The sequence below is a fragment of the Corythoichthys intestinalis genome, chromosome 10, assembly GCF_030265065.1.
Source record: "Corythoichthys intestinalis isolate RoL2023-P3 chromosome 10, ASM3026506v1, whole genome shotgun sequence".
NCBI lineage: Eukaryota > Metazoa > Chordata > Actinopteri > Syngnathiformes > Syngnathidae > Corythoichthys > Corythoichthys intestinalis.
In genome coordinates this window covers 28,537,137-28,561,944 of record NC_080404.1, presented here as the reverse complement: position 1 = coordinate 28,561,944, position 24,808 = coordinate 28,537,137, and the positions used below count along the sequence as shown (strand labels likewise).

Genomic DNA, 24,808 nt, shown 5'->3' with positions numbered 1-24,808 from the left:
AGCATCTTTGTGGAATAGAACCGACAAGCTGGGGTTTGTTGGGAACTCAGAAGGGGTCCTGAGTGTCAGTTCAACTCAAAGATCGTGGCCAATCCTTGGTGACACGCTACATTTTTATAATTCTTTATTGACCAATCAATTTATAGCAGTAAATGAAAGGCCTTCTACCCCTTATATCGCTTATGACCACAAGGAAGTGGGAAATTCAGTTTCTCTGAGTAACAATTTCCAAACACTCAATAAACGGAGAGTAGCACCTATACAAAAGCATTTGCACAAAAGGCCTCTACTCAAGTCGATGCCTCCTTTTTTGACCGGCTGTCGACCAATCAATAGACAGAGAACATCACACTTTCAAAAGAAAAAAAGGCTTTCCCGAATAGACACTCCTTTACTGTAACAATCCTGTCGACCAATCAATAGACAGCACCAATACCCATTTTCAAGCATTTGATAAAATAAAGACCTCCTCTCAAATTGATTCTTCCTCTTTTCCCATCAGAAAAATAAAAAAAAGCTAAGCTCAGCATTCTTTTTACGAGTGTTTAACTTTTCTAACGACGTTAGATAGACGTTACATCTACACTAGGACGGATAATGGCCTAAAACATGTAATTAGTTAGACTATACGGCATGTCGGCTACACTAATCTGCCTCTTATTGGTGCAAGAACTTACACCGGCTAATATTACCCGCCGCTTAATATAGACTAGTGAATCCGTACAACAATCGGATACTAGGGAAGTGACGTCATGCCGTCGCCATTTTTAGAGCGGCATGCAGGCATCGTAAACGATGGAGGCGGACAATTAAGACGTGGCATTTCTGCTCCTCTTTTCTTTTCCACAAATTTTTGTTGAACCTTTAAACTATGTCGCAATAATATGCTTCAATTCAGTGCCCATTTGTGGTCCTTCCATCGTAGATTACGCGGAGATGAGCAATTTCTTACAGAGCCCGTCTCCAGCGTTAAGTCTCCAATCAGCCAGCTGCGGCTGGCCCCTCCCAACTCAATGCCGATCGAACATGAGTATATAAAAATCCGTAGAGGAAAATTAAACCTCGAAAAGTGAACCGCGTGGTACCCCCAGTCAAAGAGGCACACGATCAGTTTTTATCATGACATTTCCGCCTGTTAAAACTGCCGCCACTTCCAGGATCGCCACTGTTATGCACAAGCAATCCTCGTTGCGGCTTACAGGAAATATACGCAGCGCCACACCATATGTTTCTATTTCTTATTTTCCAAGTGGTGAGAGCGCAACTGAGCATTGATTGTAACATCCCAAGTAAGGATGTCGGGCTTTCATTGTTGTTTTCTAAAGATTTATTTCAATCACAACTCAGCGCCTGCTCGTAAAAGCCGAGCGTGCTCCCCTTCACTCTCGCGTGATGCGTTCAATTGCGTTCCGGTAAAAACAGTGATCACAAAACGGAGTTCCCGACCCCTGGTCTAGAAGGTATAGTAATTTCGAAATTTCTCGCCGGCGAAAAATGTGTTTCTGGTTCAGGAGTAAACCGCACAGGTGATGACGTAACACTTGAGGCTGCTCCTTTCTATGCATGCATAGTTTGCACAAATGCAGGCGTACCTTGCAGAAGTAGGGGGGCCTTAAATGCACCTTAAACGTAGTATGGACAGGTATAAAAATAGTTGGCAAAATACCCTGGAGTAAATTATCTGTCCTAGTATAGACGTAGCCAGAGGCAGAGCTTGAAGTTTCCTTCAGATAAACGCCTGGTATAAACTAGGGATGTCCCGATCCAATCACGCGATCGGAAATCATAGCCGATCGCGCCATTTTTCAAAGGATCAGAATCAGGTGAAAAGGGTCAGGTTTTCAAATCAAAAAATATATTATGTTTTTCTGCTTCATGCTCGTACAGCCTCTCGCTCTCCCTCCTGCTGCTTTTCTTGGTCAACAGTACAGCTGGAGTTTGCGATTTAAAGTTAACGATGATTGACAGGTTTGTAGCTTTGATCTAGCACTCGCTAGATCAAAGCTCTGTAGCTCAACAGAGGCACACATGTGTTAATCATCATTTATTCAATCTTTATTTTCTAGAGTCTGTTCTCGGCAACGTGAGCGTCAAAGCCTGACTGAATTTTAGTGGATTCACTCAATTGAATTATATGAATGTTATGGAGAGACATTAAAAGCACGGCGGTAGAGAAGAAGCAAAAAAAAATGTTGGTGCACCTACATTTTGTGCTGGTGCACGTGAAGAAAAAAGTTAGGCGCACCAGTACAAACAATTCAAAAAGTTTGGACCATTGGCAATATATTGTGTCTCGCAATGTTAAATTTTTTCCAATAATATTCAGGCCTTCAGACTTCGCACTTCAAACTTTGTGCCCTCAGACCATCGCAGTTTTTTTGTCAATTAAAAAATAAATAAATATATAGAGATGAGATGTCCTGATTTGATCACGTAATCTCACTCTCCCTCCTGCTCCTGTTTTTTGATCAGGCAGTGCACTGGAGTTGCTGATTAAAGTTAACGATGATTGACAGACGTTAACATTTGATCTTGCCGGGAATGCCGGAAAGCTGAGACTTCAAAGCACCGCATGTGTCAATCATCATTAAACTTGTTAAACAGTTGCTGTGGCAACTCATTGTGTTTAAGTGAGCAGCTTGAGCGGATTCTAGCGGACTCACTCAATGACGCATTTAATAAAGACAAGCATTTTTCTACTTCATTCTTGTTTAAAAATAATTCGATGGGACGGTAACATCTTTAAAACTCATCATAATTACAGTATTACATTAGAAGTGCTTAAAACCCATTTATTAAAATACATATATACATGTTTTTTTTTTTATTTAATTTTTTTTTTTTAATTAAACATGTTTCATATGTATCCCTTTCCAATGCTAAATCCGAAAAAATACATTGCGCGAAAAATAAGGAAACACTATTTTTTACAATTTTTGTTTTTTTTTTACTTTTTAAGGGCTAAAAAGTAACAAAATAATCCAGAAATACAAAGGCATTGCCAAAAGATAAAAATATATACAGTACGTTTTGTACTCTGCAACACTTCTGTAAAAAGTGGTAGAGGAGGTACTATAAAAAGCACAGTACTGTAACTTGTTGGGACTTTTGTTCAATTAAAAACTCGGTACTCGCGCGCAAAAATATGTGGTCGAGCACATCCCTAGTGTAAACAATAGATACGCTTACCACATGGCAAACCCATTGGAACTATTGTTATTTAACAGCACAAGTATGTAAAACGTTTAAGAGAAAAGTGTTGATAATCATAGTATTGTTATCCATCCATCCATCCATCCATCCATCCATCCATCCATTATCTTCCGCTTGTTCCGGGGTCGGGTCACGGGGGCAGCAGCTTTAACAGGGAAGCCCAGACTTCCCTCTCCCCAGCCACTTCAACCAGCTCCTCCGGCGGGATCCCAAGGCGTTCCCAGGCCAGCCGAGAGACATAGTCTCTCCAGCGTGTCCTGGGTCGTCCCCGGGGCCTCCCACCGGTGGGACATGCCCGGAACACCTCTCCAGGGAGGCGTCCGGGAGGCATCCGAACCAGATGCCTGAGCCACCTCAGCTGGCTCCTCTCTACGCAAAGGAGTAGCGGCTCGACGCCGAGTCCCTCCCAGATGACCGAGCTTCTCACCCTATCTCTAAGGGAGAGCCCGGACACCCTGCGGAGGAAACTCATTTCGGCCGCTTGTATCCGGGATCTTGTTCTTTCGGTCACGACCCAAAGCTCGTGACCATAGGTGAGGGTAGGAACGTAGATCGACTGGTAAATCGAGAACTTTGCCTTTCGGCTCAGCTCCTTCACCACTACGGACCGGTGCAGAGTCCGCATTACTGCAGACGCCGCACCGATTCGCCTGTCGATCTCCCGATAGTATTGTTAGAGTAAAGTAATTCCTGTCCACTACAATGTCAATACGTTGAATAGGATCACTCGTGTGAGTTTTAAGATTTAGTCATTACACTTCTTGGAATTTAAGAAGCACTTTGGTTTACATGGACAAGAAATGAGATGAGCAAAGCTGGGGTCAAATAGAAGGAGAACTCTAAGTGATTCATTTTTCTTGGCCTGTCTTTGAAGGTCTTTCCACTGGCAAACAAACTTGCAGTCTTCCATGTCCCTGTTGAGTCGTCATCCACTCACACACAGATGCAGTATACACATACTTTGTCCACAGCCACTGATTATCCGGGGATGCGATGTCAGACTCTCATATTTCCTGAGGAAACGTTTACCCGATGTAGCAGATAACAATATAATGGCCGGAGCACTTTTTGTAAACGGACATAGGATTATTCGTTGTTACGGAAAATATATGCAAAAAAAAAAAAAGTGTTTTAAAACCCAAAATGAGTACAACTCAAATTTCCCACAGAGAATGTTGGCTTTATAATCATAGGGGGAAACACATTGTAGGCTCTGCAATGCAATGATGAAGTGGTGATACTTGGATCTTGGTATGTCACAGCTGTTCTGCTACTTTCTATATAAGTTATGCTATGCCATTTCCACATTTTTTGTTTTGTAACTGTTGTTTTTGTACTACTTGGACAAAATAAGTCACTCTATGGGATACAGTTTTTGTTCAAGATGGAAAAACTGCCCTTTTTTGTAACCTATCATTCGAATGATGGCAAGCTAACGCAGGAAGCTAGGGGAAAAATGTATGGCGGAAAACACTGAGGTGGATTGAAGTTCCGCTCTGAGACCCAAAATTTGGCTAAATTTCAAAATTCCCCGATACGCATGTGTGTTACATGATTGGAAAGCTTAAAATCTCAATTTTCTGGGGGAAGAAAATTTTTGAACAGGAGGGCATTTTAATAAAAATGTGAACAGCAATACCCTATCTGGAGGTGAGAGCACACGAGAGCAGAATTACAGACGCCATGACTTTAACGAGATATTATCGTGTACTTACTTTGTTTCGATCCAAATACTCCATGTAGCATGTATCACTGAGTCTCACACTGCTGTAATGGCCACAGCTGGATTTTTGGGGGATTTTATGGGTGAAACATGGTAATATAACAAGGGTCGCGATGCAGAAATCGCAGACATCAAGGAGTGGTCGAGATTTCCTTTTTCATATATTTAGCCTTTTAAACATGTTTTTTCCCCCCAGTTTTTCTTTGGATCGATTATTTATCATCTAACATCGGGGAAAATGCGACAGTAAAAAAAAATAAAAAATACAATTAAGCGATAGCTATGAGGTACTGTAGATATCTGTGACTTTTTTTACACACACCATTTTTTTCATTGTGATGTCATTTGTTTAAAAGTTTAAAATATGCGAGTGAATAATTAAAAAAAATATATAAATGAAATATTAGACATCAATTAATGATTCTAAGCTAAAAATGACAGCCATTTTGAATGATAAATATAATTAATTACCTTCGTTATATGGCTGGGTTGAAACAAAAGCGGTTGCACGACGTCTGTAAACGGGGGTTTCCAGGGTAAAAGGGGTTAATTAAAAATAGTTCGGGGGCTTAATGCACCATGAATCTCTAATGGCAGCATAAAAACATATTTTTCTATCAAATACAACAGTTGTTTTGGCTTAAAATACAGCAATTTCTTTTAAAGAGCAGTGCAAGAGCTGAAACTGCTTTTTCAGTCTTGTCTGTGTTTTCCGCCATATATAGATAGAGCAAAAAATGGCTCGCTGTATATGTATGAACATCACTGTGGCACTTTTTGGACTAATTTTTCATAATGAGAAAAAGAACAAATCACTAAGTTGTTTAAACATTTGTCATAAGTTGATGCTAAAGCTGAGCAAAAGCTAGCTGACAAGAGCAAGCAAACATGCTGTTTCATCATTTCAATATTTATGTTTTTCTGCCTCTACGCAGTACAGTTCTTTTAACACGTGGGCTGTTCGGGCCAAGAGTTTGCGGCCTCATTCTGCTAGTAAAATCATGTTTGGCCTTCACGGTGAGAAAAGCTAAGCTATGCTGCAGAAGCCAGCCTGTAAAATGCTCTTCCACGGTATTGTAAATTTAAGATTTCAAGACTTTCTGAGCTTTCATCACTCATGAAAAACTTCCAAGCTGCTAAGCTAGTAGATGTATCTACTTTGAGTGAAATAATGGTATGATATGAGTCTTTATTGTGCATCTTTATTGTGCAACGCCACGTGCCACATTACTCACAGTAGCCTCAAAGACTACACAAACCATCCATTTTCTAGGTCATCTGACCGCATTGCTGCCTTCCCCCTATCCACTATTTCTAAATCCCCTTCCCCTCCAACTACCCCACTCTTATTCCCATATCCTCTGAAGTTCCAGACGTAATGTATTCCCCAGAGTTTAAGGGGTTTGCCCGCAAACCTTGGGAAGGGAATGAAGTCCACTTTTACCAATGGAGGATGAGACAAAAAAGTTTTTGCATTCTACAAGGGGTTCTCAGTTTACGACAGTCCTGACATTTGAGGTTAGGAACAAGAGGCAATAAAGTAGTTTGCGCAGCGGCGTAAGAATACGGCGTCACACATTATTGCACTTACTGCTTTTCACTGAATTGCGTTACGTGAAGAAGCAGAATTTACTTGTATTTTAGCATACATTAGTTTTAGATTTCGGTGTGTTCTAACTAGGAATGTGCCGGTATGAAATTCTGACGGTACGATAACCTTTAACCAAAATATCACTGTTTCACGATATCACTGTATTGCAATTACAGCTCTAAAATGTGTTACTTTGAGATATCTGGGTTTAATTTTTTTTTTTTTTTATTTTTTTTTTAACTTTTTTCCGTTGAACAGGATTTTTATTTTTCAAAACATAAGCAAATTGGAACATAAGTATAATGTTAAGTTAAAATAAAAAAATAAAATAAATGCTAAGTCCTTGGTGAGCCTAAACCCACAGCCACAGCTCAACATTATTACCATCAAAACAAAAATAATTGAATTATTTTCCATAAAAAGCACGTGTGCATGACTTGTATTATGTTTACATTATACACACACTCTCTTAACACAGACAGTTGCCAAAGAAGGAAAAAAACACCATGTTTTACCACCGCTAGACACACTAAACACACTGGAGTTAACTCTCGTAGCTGGTGGGAAACGTTCATGACAGTGTTTACTAACCTTTAATTTTATTTAAATGCAAAATCATATTGCAGGTATTGCCTCCTCGTCAGCTACCCTCAGCAAACATGTTTTACTATCGGTTGGCCCTCCTCCTCTAAGCCACGGCCGTCAGTAAATTTTCTGTTGCCGAATTATTCCCATACCAGCAATTTCGTTCTCTTCAGTTCAGGACTTTCACCTCCTTCAGCCATAGTGAGGCACAGCTGACTCACTGACACTGAGCAATAACCGGTGGGGGAGTTTTTTAAGCCTTTCTGCATTTTTGGGACATAAATGGCTAATACAGTCAGGACGGTATGACGCAAAATTTTTGCGGTGTTGAAACCGTGACGTTTTCATAACACGGTATGCCTTGAAACCGGTGATCAGCACATGTCTGGTTCTCACTTACGAATTGATCTGTCAACTGAATGTTTTCAATTTGTAATTCACCATGAATTCCGGTTACGCTTTTGACTATTTTTTTTTCCTGTTTCGAGTTGTTTTGCAATGTTTGTAGCTTTGAGGTGGGCGGAAAGGAGTTGCGGCGAATGCGCACTCTGATTATTTCTAACGGTCCTTCTAAAAGCAGTGTTCTCACTGGAAATACAGCCATTACTTCACGTTTTAGTCCAGTAAAGATGAGAAAATATCTCCGTGCGTTGCAAACTATGTGCTGGCTCAAAAACACAGTCGACCGCTAAAACTCCATCCAATTCAAGGAACCACTTGGAATTACAGCACAACTCGTCAAAACTCAAAACAAACCTTGCAGGTACAAAAGACAGCCAGCACTTAGAGGTAAGATCTTAACCCGAACCTGAATTTCGGACCGGGTCGGGCACAAAATGTCAATTATTTATGTTCGGGTCGGGCCGGACTTCTCTCTCGCTAACTTTTTAAAATAAATATATATTTATATATGTATACTAAAACGATGTATGTATGTCAAACTAAGGAAAACTTGTTATAAAATAAATAATTTGGATAAAACAGAGAAGGCGAATGGTAAAAAGAAGAATGGTACTTGCAAACAGGAGCCGCAGAGCCAGTAGAGGAGTTCCAAAATATCAATTATTACATGCATCGCGATTCGACATGTCACGATTCGATTTCGATTCATATAAGTTAAAAAAACGATGTTTTTCCCTCATAACTTTATGGCAGCCGCTCGTAGCAGAACGAAATTCAAGACATGTCTTCTGGGCACCGTGAGCAGGCACACGTTATGATGGATGCTGCCGGATATTGAAAGAGAGATTTACTCCTTTTTAAAAGACTGGAAAATAAATTTGTGTATGAGACAGGCAGTAACAGAAGCACGCTTTTGTGCGCAAGTTATTTTTTAGAGCAAGAGGGGAAGAGAGATAGTTCGTTGCTCCTTACCTTTCAGATTTCCAGCAGTAGTTTTAAGGCATTTCAATTAAAAAAATGTCCTGAGTGTGTTGCTAAGACCTGTGTGCATCTATAAGAGATGAGTGCACGAACCCTCTTGGACTGTTTAGCCTTTATCGTTGAAGTTTTTGAGATGTTAATAGTTAGTTCCGAGTGCTAAGCTAATTAGCTAATTCGCTAACGTGTATTTCATATGCAGAACGTGTAAAACCACAATTAAGTACAGCGATAACACTACAAACATGCGAAATAGTGCAGAAATCTGTGAAAACAAAATATATTGGTTAAACGAAGTCTTATTTCTAAAGACAATTTGTTTCCAGAAAATGTGGAATTCATTCCACCTGTGTAAATTTTATTGTTTTGTTGAGAGAAATAAGTACTCTCTTTAAAATGGTTAACGTTTTTGAACATTCTTGTTAAAAAATAAATAAATAAATAAATAAATAAAATAAAAAAGCAGCTTAAGGGCAGCTTTTATGTTGTATGGGCATGTTTCCATCATTCCTGTTGAATCATTAGGATATTTTAAAAAAATAATGAACATAAATTTGTTTGGTTACTCTATTAATTAGTAATGTACGGTGCATCAATAATCGTTATAATCGCGAGAACTGCGATGATTGTCAATCGTATGGAAAGGCTTCCAATTGATTGTTAAAGATGCTATACAGAAATCTGTGTCGGCTTCACTGAATGTAAACGATTGTGGCGCTTTGCTCCCAGACGAGAAATATATTTAACAAACTTTTCCAGCGTTATTTCGTTGTGTAAATGCATTTATAATGATCATAAAAATATGTAGACTATTTAAACATTAAGCAAACTTACATTTTTTTTCTGCTACTTTGAAGGATTCTTGTTCATTTCACTCATTTTTGTTGTTTGTTTTTGTTTGTTTTATTGTCATACAACTTTTATAGAAAATATTTTAACAGCTAGGTCTTTATTTTAAAAGGGGAAGTTGGGCTAAATCTTGGATTTAGCTGGGGTTTAATTAGTCGTTGAAGTTGATTTGAATAAATTCCGTGCAGTTTGTAAGTTATTTGTTAGTTTCAGGGCTCCAGAGTGGCTAAACTAGCAAAGATTAAGCCTGATGTGAAAAATTCAATTACATGCGATGACATTTTTCTGTTGTCATTCTTATGTTGAGGCAGCGAAGAGAGAAAAAATTGGTAAAAAGTAACTCAGAAATTACTTTTAAAGTAACTTAATTAATTTGATAATAAAGTAATTTAAAGTAACTTAATTAATTTGATAATAAAGTAATCAGTAAAGTAACTAGATTAATTACTGATTACATAAATTACTTTTTCAAGTAATCTGTGACAACACTGTCTGAGAGAGTCAACGGTCTTACGGTGATTGTGAATATATCTTATGGCGGAAAACACAGACAAGGCTGAAAAAGCAGTTTCTGCTCTTTCCCCCTCTTTAATATAGACTGCTGTATTTTAAGCCAAAAGAACTGATGTGTTTGATAGAAAAATATGTCTATATGCTGCCATATCAGTTTCATTAAGCCTAAACTATTAATTTGTCCATTTTACCCTGGAGATCCCCGTTTACAGACACCGCTTTGTTTTAACCCAGCCATAAAAAAAAGGTAAGTAATTATATTTATTATTCGAAATATTTATTATATATATAATATATATATATAATATTGTTTTTATCCTAGAATCATTATATCTAATATCTAGTTTAAAAAGAAAACTACTTCATAAAATTATTCACTCGCATATTTTAAACTTTTAAACAAATTACGTCACAATGAAAAAAATAGTGTCTGTAAATAGGTCACGGATAACTATCTCATAACTGTCGCTTAATTTTATTTTTTTTGTTACTGTCACATTTCCCCGATATTTTAGATGACAAATAATGTATCCAAAAAAAGAAAAACTGAAAAAAAAATGTTTAAAAGGGTAAATATTTGGAAAAAAAAAACAACAAAAAAACGCTTCTTGATGTCTGCAATTTCTGCATTACGACCCTTGTTATATTACCGTGTTTCACCCATAAAATCCCCAAAAAGTCCAGCTCTGGCCAGTCACAGCTGTGTCTTGACACTCTGTGAGACATACGACACGGAGGTTTTGGATACAAACAAGGTAAGTATGCAATAATATCTCGTTAAAATCACTGTGTCTTTAATTGTGCTCTCTTATGCTCTCAGCTCGAGTTAGGATTTAGGAGTGTAATTTTTTTTTTTAATGCCCTCCTGATCAAAATGTTTTTTCCCCCAGAAAATTGTGATGTTAAGCTTTTCAATGATGTACCTACCACACATGCTTATAGGACAATTTTGAAATTGGAAGTTCAAGTCACCTGAGTGTTTTCCGATATATTTGTGTACTTTGCACGTTTTGAATTGTATTTCTATTTGATCCCAAATATCTGTAAGAGCACAAAAATTTGCAATAAAATAGTGATGTTCACCTCTTAAACTATTTAAAATTCATATTTCATCCTGGACATGCCCAAACCATCTGAGTCTGGCCTCTCTGACGCTATCTCTAAATCCTCTGACATGCGCTGAGATAGTGAGTATATCAGCAAAAGGATGCTGAATTTCCATATGCCAGACAGGAGGTCTAGAGCAGGGGTGCCCAAGTCCAATCTTCGAGAGCCCCTATCCAGCTTGTTTTCCATTTCTCCCTCCTCCAACACACCTGACTCAAAAAATCAGGATCATTATCGGGCTCCTGCAGAGCTTGCTGATGAGCTGATCATTTGATTTAGGTGTGTTCAAGGAGGGAGACATGAAAAACAAGCTGGATAGGGGCTCTCGAAGACCGGACTTGGGCACCCCTGGTCTAGAGAACGACCAAAGAGGAGGATTATGCATGTAGTTAAAGAGGACATGAAGATAGTTGGTGTGAGAGAAGAGGACGGAGAGGGCAGTGTTAGATGGCGACAACTGATCCGCTGTGGCGACCCCTGAAGGGAAAAGCCGCAAAGGAAAAGAAGGAGACCTAGCAGGATATGGGGTATTAATAATGGATAGAATTTTCGTTATGTGCCTTTACTTGATAATCAGCACATCTGCTTAGTGACTAGTTAAGCCATGCAATGGAATGCAACAGCAATAAAATGCAGTTCCCAATTTATTTGACATCAGCGAGGACACCGGCATCATCTTCATATATTTTATCATGTCTCCACAACAAAAACAAACATAATGACAGCGCCGACACTGCGGCATGGCGTCTGATGCAAGACGGCCCAAGCAGGAAAGCCCCCACAGGGAAAAGCCTGTCATCAAGCGCCTCGGCTGCCCGCCTTCATTACAGGACAAGATGAAGAAAAAAAGCAAACAAGAAAAACAAGAAGCCGCTGTCATATAAGAAGACACTCAAATGTCACATCGTGTTTGTGCTCAGTCGCTGTCATGAGCATCTGGTCAGTGGTAGTGGACATGCCAACATTTGAGAAAATTTTTTACATTTTCTCTCCTTTGTGATCAAAGACAGAAAAGGCCAGATTTTTCTATTATCTTCAGAGCAATTGTTCTGTAGTGTAAATTCGGAGTCATTTTTTCCTCCCAGGGTCATCAAAATCATAAATGTGAAACCTGATCAGTATTTACAATGGCAGTTCCAAATTAGGCCTGCACAATATATCGTTTGAACATCGCCATTGCAGTGTGCGCATGCGCAATAGTCCCATTGCAGGACTTGCAATTGTTTTGTTTTTTTTTAATGTAAACTTTTTGTTTTTCTTCATAAAAGCACCGATTGTGCAGAGACATGGCTTCCTGGATCCTTTTTCTAATATTCATAGATAAACCCCCTTCGCATAGATTAAACGGTATTATACAAATACTAGGGATGTCCCGATCACATATATTTGCACCCGAGTCAGAGTCCAAATTACCTAATTTTGAGAATATGCCGAAACAGAGTTCCGATCCAATACCGAAAACCTTGTTGCCTCATCATACTTCAGACTGTGTACCAAGCATAACAATGCTTAACTGAGGTGTCTCTAGCTAGCCTGGAACTCCAGACTCACCGCTGTTCCGGCAGAGTCTGGCCACTGTTCAGCAGATCAAATTCCCAGGGCGGAGCAAGCCACAGCAAACAGACAGCGGATTGGACCAATCAGCGACGGGCGGACGTGACGTTGGTAAAGCGACAAGAAACTCTAGCGCGAGGACGTCAAGAGCGGAAAACGAAGAAGTTTATTCAACATGGCTAGCGCGAGAAAGACTATTGGTTGTAGCGACTCAATGTGTTTTTGGTCATTTAAAACTGAATTTACAGCGGATAGGAACTTATTTCCGGCTCTCCCGTTCACCATCTGTGTTGTTGTGGAGACGACTTCCGACGCGCAAGAGTGACGTTGCTCGTTAAGAAAACGTCACGCAAATAAACAAATCTGATTGCACAGACAATTTTGTTCAGGCTAGGGAGGAGAATAAGGAGCTGGGTCCCAGATTTTATAGCTGGAACAGCAGTGAGTCTTGAGTTCCAGGCTAGTATCTATCCGGATCAAAGTTACAAACCTGTCAATCATCATTAACTTTAAGTACCAAACGCCAGCTGCACTGGTGACCACGAAAAACAGTTTGGTCACACTGCTTTTCAGGGGAGGGTGAGAGGCTGTAAGAGCATGAAGCAAAAAAACATATATATATTTCTTTAATTAAAAACACGATCATTTTAATCCAATTCCGATTGACTGAAAAATGGGACGGACGATTGGCCCGATTTCCGATCATGTGACAAGATCGGGACATCTTATCAGAGGTGGGGAGAGTAGCCAAAACTTTTACTCGAGTAAGACTAACGTTACTTCAAAAAGAAATAGTACTCAAGTAAAAGTATTCATCCAAAAAATGTACTCAAGTACAAGTAAAAGAGTATCCAGTGAAAAGAATGCTCAAGTAATGAGTAACATTTTGAGTAACTGCTTATTTTTCTTTGATTTTTTTTTTTTTTTTTAAATAATGGTATTTTTTTTCTCTCAGCACAAACTTATCTACATGTTTTTTACATCCCAAAAACATGCATGGTAGGCTGACTGAACACTCTAAATTGTACGTAGGTATGAGTGTGTGCTTGAATGGTTGTATGTCTCATTGTGCCCTGCGATTGGCTGGCAACCAGTTTGGGGTGTACCCCACCTACTGCCCGTAGTTAGCTGGGACAGGCTCCAGCGCATCCGTGACCCTCGTGAGGAAAAGCGACATGGATAATGAATATTTATGTAAAATAACTTTTTTTTTTTTTTTTTTGCTTTTAACCAAGAATCAAGACTGTTTTACGTCCATATCTATAAAGAATTCAGGGATTTAAGCATTTATTCACATGAATTTTCAACGGAAAAGCTCTTTCTTTACATATGGTGGCCACTAATTTCCTTACTGACTAGCCTCATAGTTCGCCATATTTACATAAAATAAATGCTACCTGCACCTTTTTTTGCTTTAACCAAGAATGGAGACTGTTTTACATTCATATCTATGAAGAATTCAGGGATTTAAGCATTTATTCACAAGGATTTTTACCGGAAAATCTCTATTTACATATGGCGGCCGCCACATTGACTGACAGACTAGCATCATACTTTGACATATTTACGGAAAATAAATGCTGACTGCTCATTGTTTTTTGCTTTTAACTAAGAACGGAGACTGTTTTACATCCATATCTATAAAGAATTTATGGATTTAAGCATTTATTTACAAAAATTTTCACCGGAAAAGCTCTGTTTACAGATGGCGGCCGCCACATTGACTGACAGACTAGCATCGTTCTTCGACATATTTCGTAAAATAAATGCTAACTGCACGTTTTTTCTTTTTTTCGCTTTTAACCAAGAATGGAGACATTTTTACGTTCATATCTATGAAGAATTCAGGGATTTAAGCATTTATTCACAACAATTTTCACCAGAAAAGCTTTGGTTACTATGGCGGCCACCACATTGACTGAGAGACTAGCATCGTACTTCGACATATTTACGTAAAATAAATGCTAACTGCACGTTTTTGTTTTTTTGTTGTTGTTGTTGGGTTTTTTTTGTTTTGTTTTGTTTTTAACCAAGAATCAAGACTGTTTTACGTCCATATGTATGAAGAATTCAGGGATTTAAGCATTTATTCACAATTTTCAACGAAAAAAACTCTTTGTCTGTGATTCCTCTCGGTCAGCTTTGACAGCCACGTCAACAATGCAGGCCCCTATTAATCGGCCCTGCGCCCCGTGTCCCGTCAATATCATTATGAAGTCTATGGTCTGAATTATGACATGCAAAGTTTACTAAAAAAAGAGTAATGGAAAGAAAGACTTTGGATAATCCCAGTTTTTGAAAATCACAGTCCTCTTAAATCCTGCTTTTTATGTCTACAGAAAACAACATTGATGTTAAAATGCACATTCTTGGGGTTGAATTTTTCTTTGGCTGCCAATGGGGTGTTGATGTACTGTATATTGTCAGATAATACATTTGTTAGTTTGGGGGAAAATGTGTGTGATGTCAATGACATATCACATTGGGTGTGCTTGTACCCTGCCGAACACCCTGGCCTACTGCCAAGCATTCCTGCATGTCGGCATTAGCATGTAGTGTGGATGCCTCGCGTCCAGCAGACGGAGAAATAAACACAGACAGATAGAGAGACAGGGAGCTAGTACAGAGTCTATGTGTTGTTGTTTTAATGTTCTTTTTCCCACCAGCCCTTTTAACAGACAAATGTAAGCCTATGACATTAAACTGGTTGAGTGGTTAAGCCCTGCTGCCTCTTAACCACTGTGTTCAAGTGTTGGCAGAGGCCCTTCCTGTGCTGAATGTGCATGTTTTCCCCAATAATTTACAGCCTCCCAAAATCATGCAAAATTTCCCCAAGACTAAAATGTCTAACATCTCTTCATGTCCAATGTTAGCGCTTGTCTTCATTAGGTTCGCCTATTAGCTTCTTCACATCTTTGTCAATAAAGAATGATTTTTTTATTGCTTTGACATTTTTAATGTGGTTAACCTATTTTTTTTTTTTTTTTTTTTTTACACAAGTATGACTGCGGAATGTTGAAGTGTGACTTACACAAACCTTGCTTGAACAGGTAATAAAGGTTTTACGATGTTTGACAGTGGAACAGATTGCTTCTATTCATGCATTTTCCCAGTAGGAGGTTGTTTCCAAAAGCGAGGTCAACCCAAACCGTCTGTTTTAATTGAATGAAAACAACACTGATTACAAAATAAATATGAATTTTTTGGTGTGTATTTTCTGCTTAAATACCAATCAAAAGTACACTGTTTGGTCATGTTAGCATCCTAACTAGTGAGACCCAAAAAGCTCCTATAAAGACCCCATCTCTTTGTTTTTGGCCCCAAATGCATTCTCTCTATACCCTCCATCTGCATTTTTTTGATTTACCACCTTCAGACAACCCCCCATGCACTTAAAATGACACAGTGGCAAGCCCACGCGTTGATTTAGTTGCACAGGGCACAAAAGTGACGCCTTAAGAATCTCCCGCATGAAATTCTAGCTTCCTCGGTAATAATCACATAATAGAGTAGTGTGGAGTTTTGGAATTTAACTTTCAAGGGACTACTAAATGAAAACAGGTACTGTATACAACATGTCTAGACATTTTAAGGCACTGCAGCTCCTGTGTGTTTAAGTAACAATAGTTTACTTGAAGGTCATTAGTAGGGGTGTAACAAAATATCGAAATGGTGATATATCGTGATACTTTGTATCCCAAAAGGTTATCGATATGCTCCTGTCAAGAATCGAGATATCGTTTTAAAAGGTGTCAATGTTTAAAAAAAAAAAAAAAAAAATCTTCCACCATAGTAGTGGCTCAGTTAACTCTAAGGCTGCCATTGACAGTGCTCGACGCCCAATCCATTTAGACTGGGAACGTTCGTTCATTCAAAACCAGACCATTCACAGTGATTCGGTCCGATTTTCGGGGCATTTACAGGTCACTTGCTGTTCATTTTAGGGCATTTACAGGTCATTTCCTTTTGAGTTTGAGTCACTGCCTATTCATTTGGGTGATTCCCAGGTCACGTCCTGTTCTGTAACTCAAAATAAACAGGAAGTGACCCATAAAATACCCCAAAATCAACAGGAAGTAACTGAAAATCAACGGGTAAATGATCTTAAATGGCCAAAAACTACCTCATTGCCTGGCATTGGCTGCCACTGACAGCCATAGACGTTAAATCCGTTTGAAGTGGGAGGGTGGAAGCAAATCATTCGCTGCCACCCTCCCACTTCAAATGGATTGGACGTCTACTAGTGATAAACTTATTCCTATTCACAGCAGAAACTTGTTTTTCTGTTTATTCGTTGTTTGTAGTAAATCCTAGAATGATTTTCTGACCAATGTATCGATAATCGTTGTATCGCCATATCGTCAGATCATCGTTATCGTGAGCTTTGTATCGTATCATATCGTGAGGTACCAAGAGGTTCCCACTCCGAGTTGTTAGCGTGTCTGCAACAACGCTTGTACTCCAATAAGCAACTGGATTAACCCACAATTGGAGTGTCATAAGTACTCACCGGCGCCTCGATCTTGATGAGGGCGATGTCGGAGCGCTCGTCCACGTCCTTGATCTTGGCGTCGTAGATGGCCCCGCTCTTGAGTTCCACCTTGACGCGGTGCTTGTTGGCCACCACATGCGCGTTGGTCACGATCTGGCCATCATCTGCCACTACGAAGCCCGAGCCGCTGGCCACAGCCACCTCACGTTTGGAGTATGTCATCCTGACCAGAAAAGTCGAGAGAATTTTAAAAAGGAGGTTTCCCATAGCAAAGTATAACCCAACTACAAATAAAGGGTTAATTAAATTTAGGGGGGGGGGGAAACAACAAATAAAGGGTTAAATAAATTTAGGAAAAAATAAAATAAAATGGCATTAAATTAAATAATACTTCTCTTTCAACATCATAAAATAAAACTGCAACTTGAAAACAAATTAAATTGAAAATAAAGAAGCACTTAATAAAAGTAAGCCCCTCCCCCAGCCGAGCTTGATGGCTAAGATCGACAGAAGCCTCACATTAATAGCCACAAGCAGCTGGAGAGGGAAGACCATGCTAAACAGAGTGACAAGGTAGGAAGAAAAACGATTTGATAAAATAGTTAAAAAAGTGACTAAAACCCAAAATATTCATATCCTAGCTCAACAGGGACATCGGCAAAACACTAGAGAAGTGATCAGGAGCGTGGAAAACGCGTCTATTGAGCTTAAACTGTCTCTGTAAGCAAGCGTTCTACTCGGAGCAGACGAGCTAACGGCTAATGCTAACGATGCAGACGAGCTAACGGTTAATGCTAACAATGGTTTTCCTAATCATTAAGTTAAGAATGATAAACGTTATTATTGAAAATAATAATTTTGTTTTGTTGGATTAAAAAATGGAAAAGATGCATCTGAAAGTGAAATTGAAAGTTCAATGTTAAGTGAAATGACATTGTTAAAAATAACATTGTGTGTGATTGTTACACATTCATGTACAATGTAAATGTACAGTAAATTTATTTTGATATGATTTATCTCTCAAAATGAGACGAGTAAAATATCTGTTTGTAAAAAACTACAACAGGTCAGGTCTTTTTGTGAGACTGGATTAAAGATAAGAAGATTCCGGAAATTTGATGGCGAGTTTCCCAGCGTGAAAAGACCAAGAAACTTCATTCTTCATGGACAACTCTTCAGTGTGGTAGGACAATACCAACTGACAGGATTCCATACAAACTTTGGAGAAAGAAATACCTTACACAGGATTAAGGAAAAAAAGTGATCACTAGAGTGAAAGACAATTTTGTTTATTATTTTTGGGCCCAAATTTTATTTTCTTAAACTGTTCTATTGTTTTGTATTTCATTGTTGCTATTGTTGTTGCACAAAGTAAAAAATAATTGCAAACTGCATTATCGGACCTATTCATTCATGGTTACAGTACAACACTTAGCTCCCTAGTCGAATTGGAATCTTCTGATTATTTTGCGCACTGGTTACAAGAAGGTTACAAAAGCAAAATTGAAGATGAGATCTTGTTCATGTCTCATTAACATCTCTGAGAAGTGAATCAGCAATAATCGAGACCAGGGTGGTTTTCTCAGTTTTCTCAAATGTGTCTCATGAGAAATAAGTCTCTTAGTGAGCATTACCTGAGAAGGTCTTGAGAAGAGTTCTACTGGCACGATTTTTCAATAAAGTCTCACAGTTGTCTCCTTTCAAGAGCTCACCAAAAGACAACTGTGAGTACTTGTGTTGATCTCAAATGCGTCTCAATTTTTTCTCCTTACTTGGAGTCACGATCTCAGCAATGTCTCAGTGAAAGATATGGATGAGCAAAGTATTTTATTTCTTAAACTTGCCTCAAAGCTGCCTCTTTTACTGATCTCGCCAAGCAACCCTATATTGTGTCAGTCACAAATATTTCTCAATTTGATCTCCTTCCAGTCTGCAATTGCTCATTTGGGGTTTTCAAGATTCTTTCATCGTAACAAAGAGTAGTGTCTGCTCTGACATGTCCAATCACTTCTTAATTCATATCATGCCGAAATCCAAGAAAATATTATAATTGGTCAAATAATTAAATAAGATCTGGTTCATTTGGTTCATCTTGTTCAATGTAAAAATTAGAGAAAACTATCGTCGCTACAAATGCATTATCGGTTTTTGGTTTCGGAGATCGAAAGTTTACCACAAAATAGTGTGAAGAACCTTAGTCCACTTGTTTGATGACGTAATCAAAACAGGCAACACGCTGGCTGACGATGTCTCGCTAAAACTACTGGCTCACCCGCAACATGTCTGCCATTTGGAGTTTTTTTTTTTTTTTTTTAATATCAAAAAATATATATAAATTATTAAATGAACTAAAATATAATACATTTTCTTCATCGCTGCTACGCGCTCTTTCTGAAGTTGCTTTCCATTGATGTGCCGCGTCACATTGCAGCACAGTGCATCTGAGCCCGTACGTGGCTCAGTGGTAGAGAAGTCGTTCCCCAACCCAGAGGTTGTGAGTTCAACTCTCTGTCCTGATGAATTCATCTAAGTACCCTTGAGCAAGACACTGAACCCCACATAGCTGCAGCAGGTAGATGAGGATATAGTGTCAAAGCGGTTTGAGTGCCTGACAGGTGCTTTAGAAGTATAACTCCATTTTCAATTAAGAGAATTTCTCTTCTCAATCTTTGTCTCAATGATGTCTTTGCTCATTTTGACTCATCACTTGCTTCTAAGGGTACCCTTGGGAGCACAAACTCAGAAACAAATAAGCGAAGAATGAGTTAAATTTGAGATGATCAAATTCGTCTCACGAGACGAGATTAAGCAACAGATGAGCAAATTTTTGCGATGGGTTAAGCAACCTAGCCTCATTACATAACGTTACTACGTGGGTCAAATTTGCTCATTTTGAATGACAAAAAGTTACGATAAAAATGTTTTCTAAGAAGCAGTTTTGAGGTATGATATTTGTTCTGCTTCACTAAACTAGTGTAGTCAATACAAACAGTGAAAATGGTTCAGTTCACATAGAGAATGTTACCCAGTACAGTAAAATGAGTCACATTTCCCAATTTTTCAAAATTGAGGTTTTGACATAATCATAAAGGCATTCCTAATGATTTGACGATCGCCAGCATCATTTTAAAGTTGACTATAGGTGGCCATTTTCGGTTGTCATAGAAGAATGGGCAATCGTGCGGTCCATTGCTAATGCATTTGGAGCACCATCTACATTGCAAGTGAACAGCTAATTCAAACTGTCAGCAAACTCTGTCTTCTTCGAAAGAGAAATTAAATCTACTAAATCATTTTTTTTTTTTTTATGCTTGAGAATATGTAGAACGGTTTGTGAAAAAGCTGCAATGCACTGCGCGCAAAGACGAGACTAATCAGTGGCCGGTATCTTCAGTAAAAAACAATTTTATGAAAGAAATACTTAACATTAGTAATCATCCCTTGCCTCATTTTAGCTAAATTACCAAATTACCAAAAGGAAACTTTTGTCTTCAAACTGAACACGGAAATCCCCGTGTGGACATTTACAAAAAGGAAAAGGAAATGAGCGATTGTTTTTTTTTTTTTTTTAGTTTGAGCGCTTTTTTCACATACACTCTCTAAACACAGTTAAAATCCTGGGACTTAAACAGGTAGCTCTTATGTGTGAAAACAATTTTTCGGATCAACTGACACGGACATTTACCAAATTGTGTCTTAAGGCTGAGTTATACTTCTGTGACAGACGTCAAGGCAGTCACAAGGCTATTAATATATACTGTATTCTCACTGTGTTATTGTAAATGTTTTGTTTTGTTTTTTATTAAAAAATTGGGTGGGGGGGGCGCAATAATATCGCATATCGCAATAATTAATGACATAAATTATCGCACACTAAAATTTGTTATCGCGACAGGACTACTACATGCAAACATGGACCAAGCCGACGAGAGTATCATCAAAGAGGTCCGCAAGTACAACAACCTCTACAATATCTCGTCAAGTCATTATAAAGATTGACATATGGCAAGCGATTCGTGGAAGGAGATTGCTGAAAATACAGGGCTGGAGGTCAGCGAATGCATAAAAAAATGGAAGAAACTCCGAGACAAGCATGTGTGTGTTCGGAAGCGAATGGCCACACGAAGCGGTGACCTAGCCAGCCAAAAACTGCCAGCTTTTTATGACTTTATGTCGTATTTTTGGTTAGTGCACGTTAATCGTTTATTGTGTGCATATATTTGCTGTGAGTCTGTGACTTATTTACATTTTACACTTCAAGTATATGATGAATAAAGCACAGGTTTGGTTTCAAAAGAGTTGTTTTGATATTTAATTTTCAACAACAGACAGTTCACACACTTGATACATCCTCACTGATTGAGAGTGCCTCGGTGCTTTTATGATAACGTGTTTCCAACGTAGTTTGGGAAGTTCCATAGCTGCCAGAAATCTGATTTCTGATCTGAAATCTAGATTTCGTAATGTGACTGCCAATCTCTGTGCGGCATCAACAGTGGGAAAGACCACCTCCGCAACAGTCTTCTGCATCGCCAGCGCCTCAACATTTTTTCGATCAACATTTGTTGTTCAATGTTGATGAGCTGAAGATCCACATTGAAGCGTTCCATTTCCGTTGCCATTATTGTCTTACCGGAAGAAAACTCAAGGTAATCGACAAGAGTACCCCAAAACTGCACAAACACAACGCAATAATCCTCTAGTGTCTTGGCGGTGAATTACGGAACAACGCGTTCCCTTGCCGCAGAACTATTGACTTTTCATTGACGCCGTAGGGTCTACATCAGACATGTTTAAAGTCCGGCCCGGGGGCCAAATGTGGCCCGTGGACAAATTTCATCCGGCCCCCAGCATCTGTCATAAAATCAATAACGTCTGGCCCACACACAGACTTAATAAATTGGTCAGCAGTACTGCTACCAGCATGTTAAGTATCATACACACTAAATCCTGCTCCTCATTTACCCACGAAAAGGCATCGGCACTCTAAGCAACATTACCCTGTGTGGCCTTTACTCCTCATTTTCTAAAATGGCGACAACAAAAAAAAAGAACGTTGACTGCGACAGCCGATGCTTCAAGGATAGGTGGAAATTGGACTGTTTCTTCACTAAAATACGCAATAACTGTCTGCCTCATTTGCAAAAAGACAGTTGCTGTTTTTAAAGAGTTCAATGTGAGTAGTGACGAGATTTGTCGTTCACTTGAGTAAACGAATCCATTCCGGTTCGTTCAGTAAAAAGATTCGTTCAAGCAAATCGTTCAACGAATCGTTCGCCCCCCTCATCTCCCTCCCCGCCCAAACGAATCGTTCGGTTACTGAACGGGAAGTGACGTTGCCGAACGAATCACCAAAGACCGCTTCGCAGTATAACTGAACGGGAAGTGACATTGCTTGGTCCCTCCCTCTCTTCCACATTGACCCCTCGTCGTAGTTTCAGAAATGAGTGACAGGCGGTATCATTCTGCTTTCACAGACAGCCTCGTCTCCCTCCTGCTGCTGCAAAAGCGAGGGAGAACTTCCGCGTCGTCTGTCCTAGTTCTATGGGCTCAAAGTCATGGCTCGTGCTTGCATTTCGATTTAGGACACGGTTAAACATTTTCCTTTTGTGAGGGGAGTAGGGGGCGGGGGCGCACGGACTTTCTTTAGCAGGTTCTTGATCACACATACAATCACATATACAGCATGTTTGCTGTCACGAAAATAAAAATACATCGAAAGTTTAATTTCTGAATATGGAACGACCAACACATCATATTTACATCTCGCTCTGTTGTATTTTTGTTTTTTAGTATTAAGATGATCGTGTTGAATTTTTGCACTGGTATTAATAAATAAAATAATCCGGTCAGCTCCCCTGTCGTCCCCGCATCTCAGATCGTCAAATGCTGACGAGAAATAATTGTTTGCTCTTTACGATGTCGCCTTTCTACTCTCATTAGTCTGTTAAGAAAAATGTAGACATATTGCGACATCTCACATGTCCGCGTGCTTTGTTTTTGGGCGCTTGAGTAGCACATGATGGACGGATTGACATAATTTGTCAAACCAACCAACACCTGACACGAAAAAAAAAAAAAACCACTCGGAAAAAAATTACATGTATATACAGTTTCATTGCAAATCAGTATTATGGTGATCATATTGTTTTTTTGCACTGGTATTAATAAATAAAATAATCCGGTCAGCTCCCCTGTCGTCCCCGCATCTCAGATCGTCAAATGCTGACGAGAAATAATTGTTAGCTCTTTACGATGTCGCCTTTCTACTCTCATTAGTCTGTTAAGAAAAATGTAGACATATTGCGACATCTCCCGTGTCTGCGTGCGTTGTTTTGGGCGCTTGAGTAGCACATGATGGACGGATTGACATAATTTGTCAAACCAACCAACACCCGACACGCTGACACGAAAAAAAAAATAAAACACTCGGGAAAAAATTGACATGTATATACAGTTTCATTGCAAATCAGTATCATGGTGATCATACTAAATATTTTTTTCTGTGCACATATGAGGTAAATATCGCTGCCATGAAGCCTCCATATAGTGACAGTTCTCTGCCCGCTTCACTGCCGTCACGCGACCGCAGTTCAGCTTTTGCTTGCCTCGTAGCTACCCGTGTTTTAAATTACTGTAAATTTGATAGTATGTCGTCATAGGCAGTCACGAGTTTGTTGAGAAAAGTACTACTCTAAACAATGCTCGCTAGATTTGTGTGGTGTTTTTGTCTGTTTGAGCAGCATTTGATAGGCTCCACGTTAACAAATATGTGACAAAGTCATTTCCTTTCATTTTCTGATTCGTTCACCGCATAGTCATTACTGGAAAATCAAGTTAGCAGCAAGCTAGGTCAGGAACCGGAGGACCGAGTCACTGAACGGGAAGTGACAAAACTCAGTCTTGCCCCCCTGCCTGCACGCTGGCTGCTTATTGGCCACACGTGGACGTGAGTGACAAACGCCCTGATTCTGTTTCCGCTCCCTCCCCTGCCCGCGATGAGGCTGGCGTCTGATTGGTCGTGTGCGATGTCAGAAGACGCTGCCGCTTGCTCAACGCCCTCCCACGCAGCGAACAAGCACCACCTTCATAGAACGAATCAGTGCAGATGATGATTAGTTCGGTGTCGTTCACCAAAACAATTCGTTCAAAAAGAACGAATCGTTCGCGACCGATACAACACTAACGCTGACATGTACGAGAAGATTACAGGGCAGATCCATAGCGAGAAATTGAAGCAACTTGAAGCTAGTTTAATTTCACAGCAGCAGTATTTCGCAAGAGCCCGAGTATCGAAAGAGAACGCCACAAAGGTTAGTTGTGAGATTGTTGAAATTATTAATCAAAAAAATAATAAAGCAAATGTGACACACAGAATGGATTGCTAAAATTTGCTTAAATATATTGTTCGACATAAAGGACGTCAGCCAAGGTCGGCCCCCCAAATTTTTACCACACCAAATCTGGCCCCCTTTGCAAAAAGTTTGGATACCCCTGGACTACATCGTCGCTACACCGTCACCGCAACGCAGAAGCATAATTCAGGCTTTAGTATAATGTCCAGGACTTTCCCAGGAAGCGGTTAATGTGAAACCGGGTGTTAAATTCCCGGGTCACAGCACAATGGCTGACGATGTAAATATCTTGGCATGCAAACATCGCAATTATCAACATGGCAAATTGGAAACAGCTAAATTAAACTTAAAACATAGCGAAATTAAATTACTACTGGATCGTAGAGCCGAGGAAGAGAGTCCATTGTCCATCTTTGGAAATGTGTGGTTTATTTTATTGCCGATGC

The 24,808-nt window shown here is 39.3% G+C and overlaps 1 protein-coding gene across 1 annotated transcript in view; it reads right to left on the bottom strand.

The window, feature by feature from the left end:
* The window catches only part of LOC130922958 (serine protease HTRA1A-like), an 88,575-nt gene that overhangs the window by 40,395 nt on the left and 23,372 nt on the right, over positions 1-24,808 (bottom strand). The window contains exon 3 of the mRNA XM_057848262.1: positions 17,026-17,230. Within this exon, the coding sequence (XP_057704245.1) occupies positions 17,026-17,230 (205 nt within the window). The remainder of the gene's footprint in view (positions 1-17,025; positions 17,231-24,808) is intronic.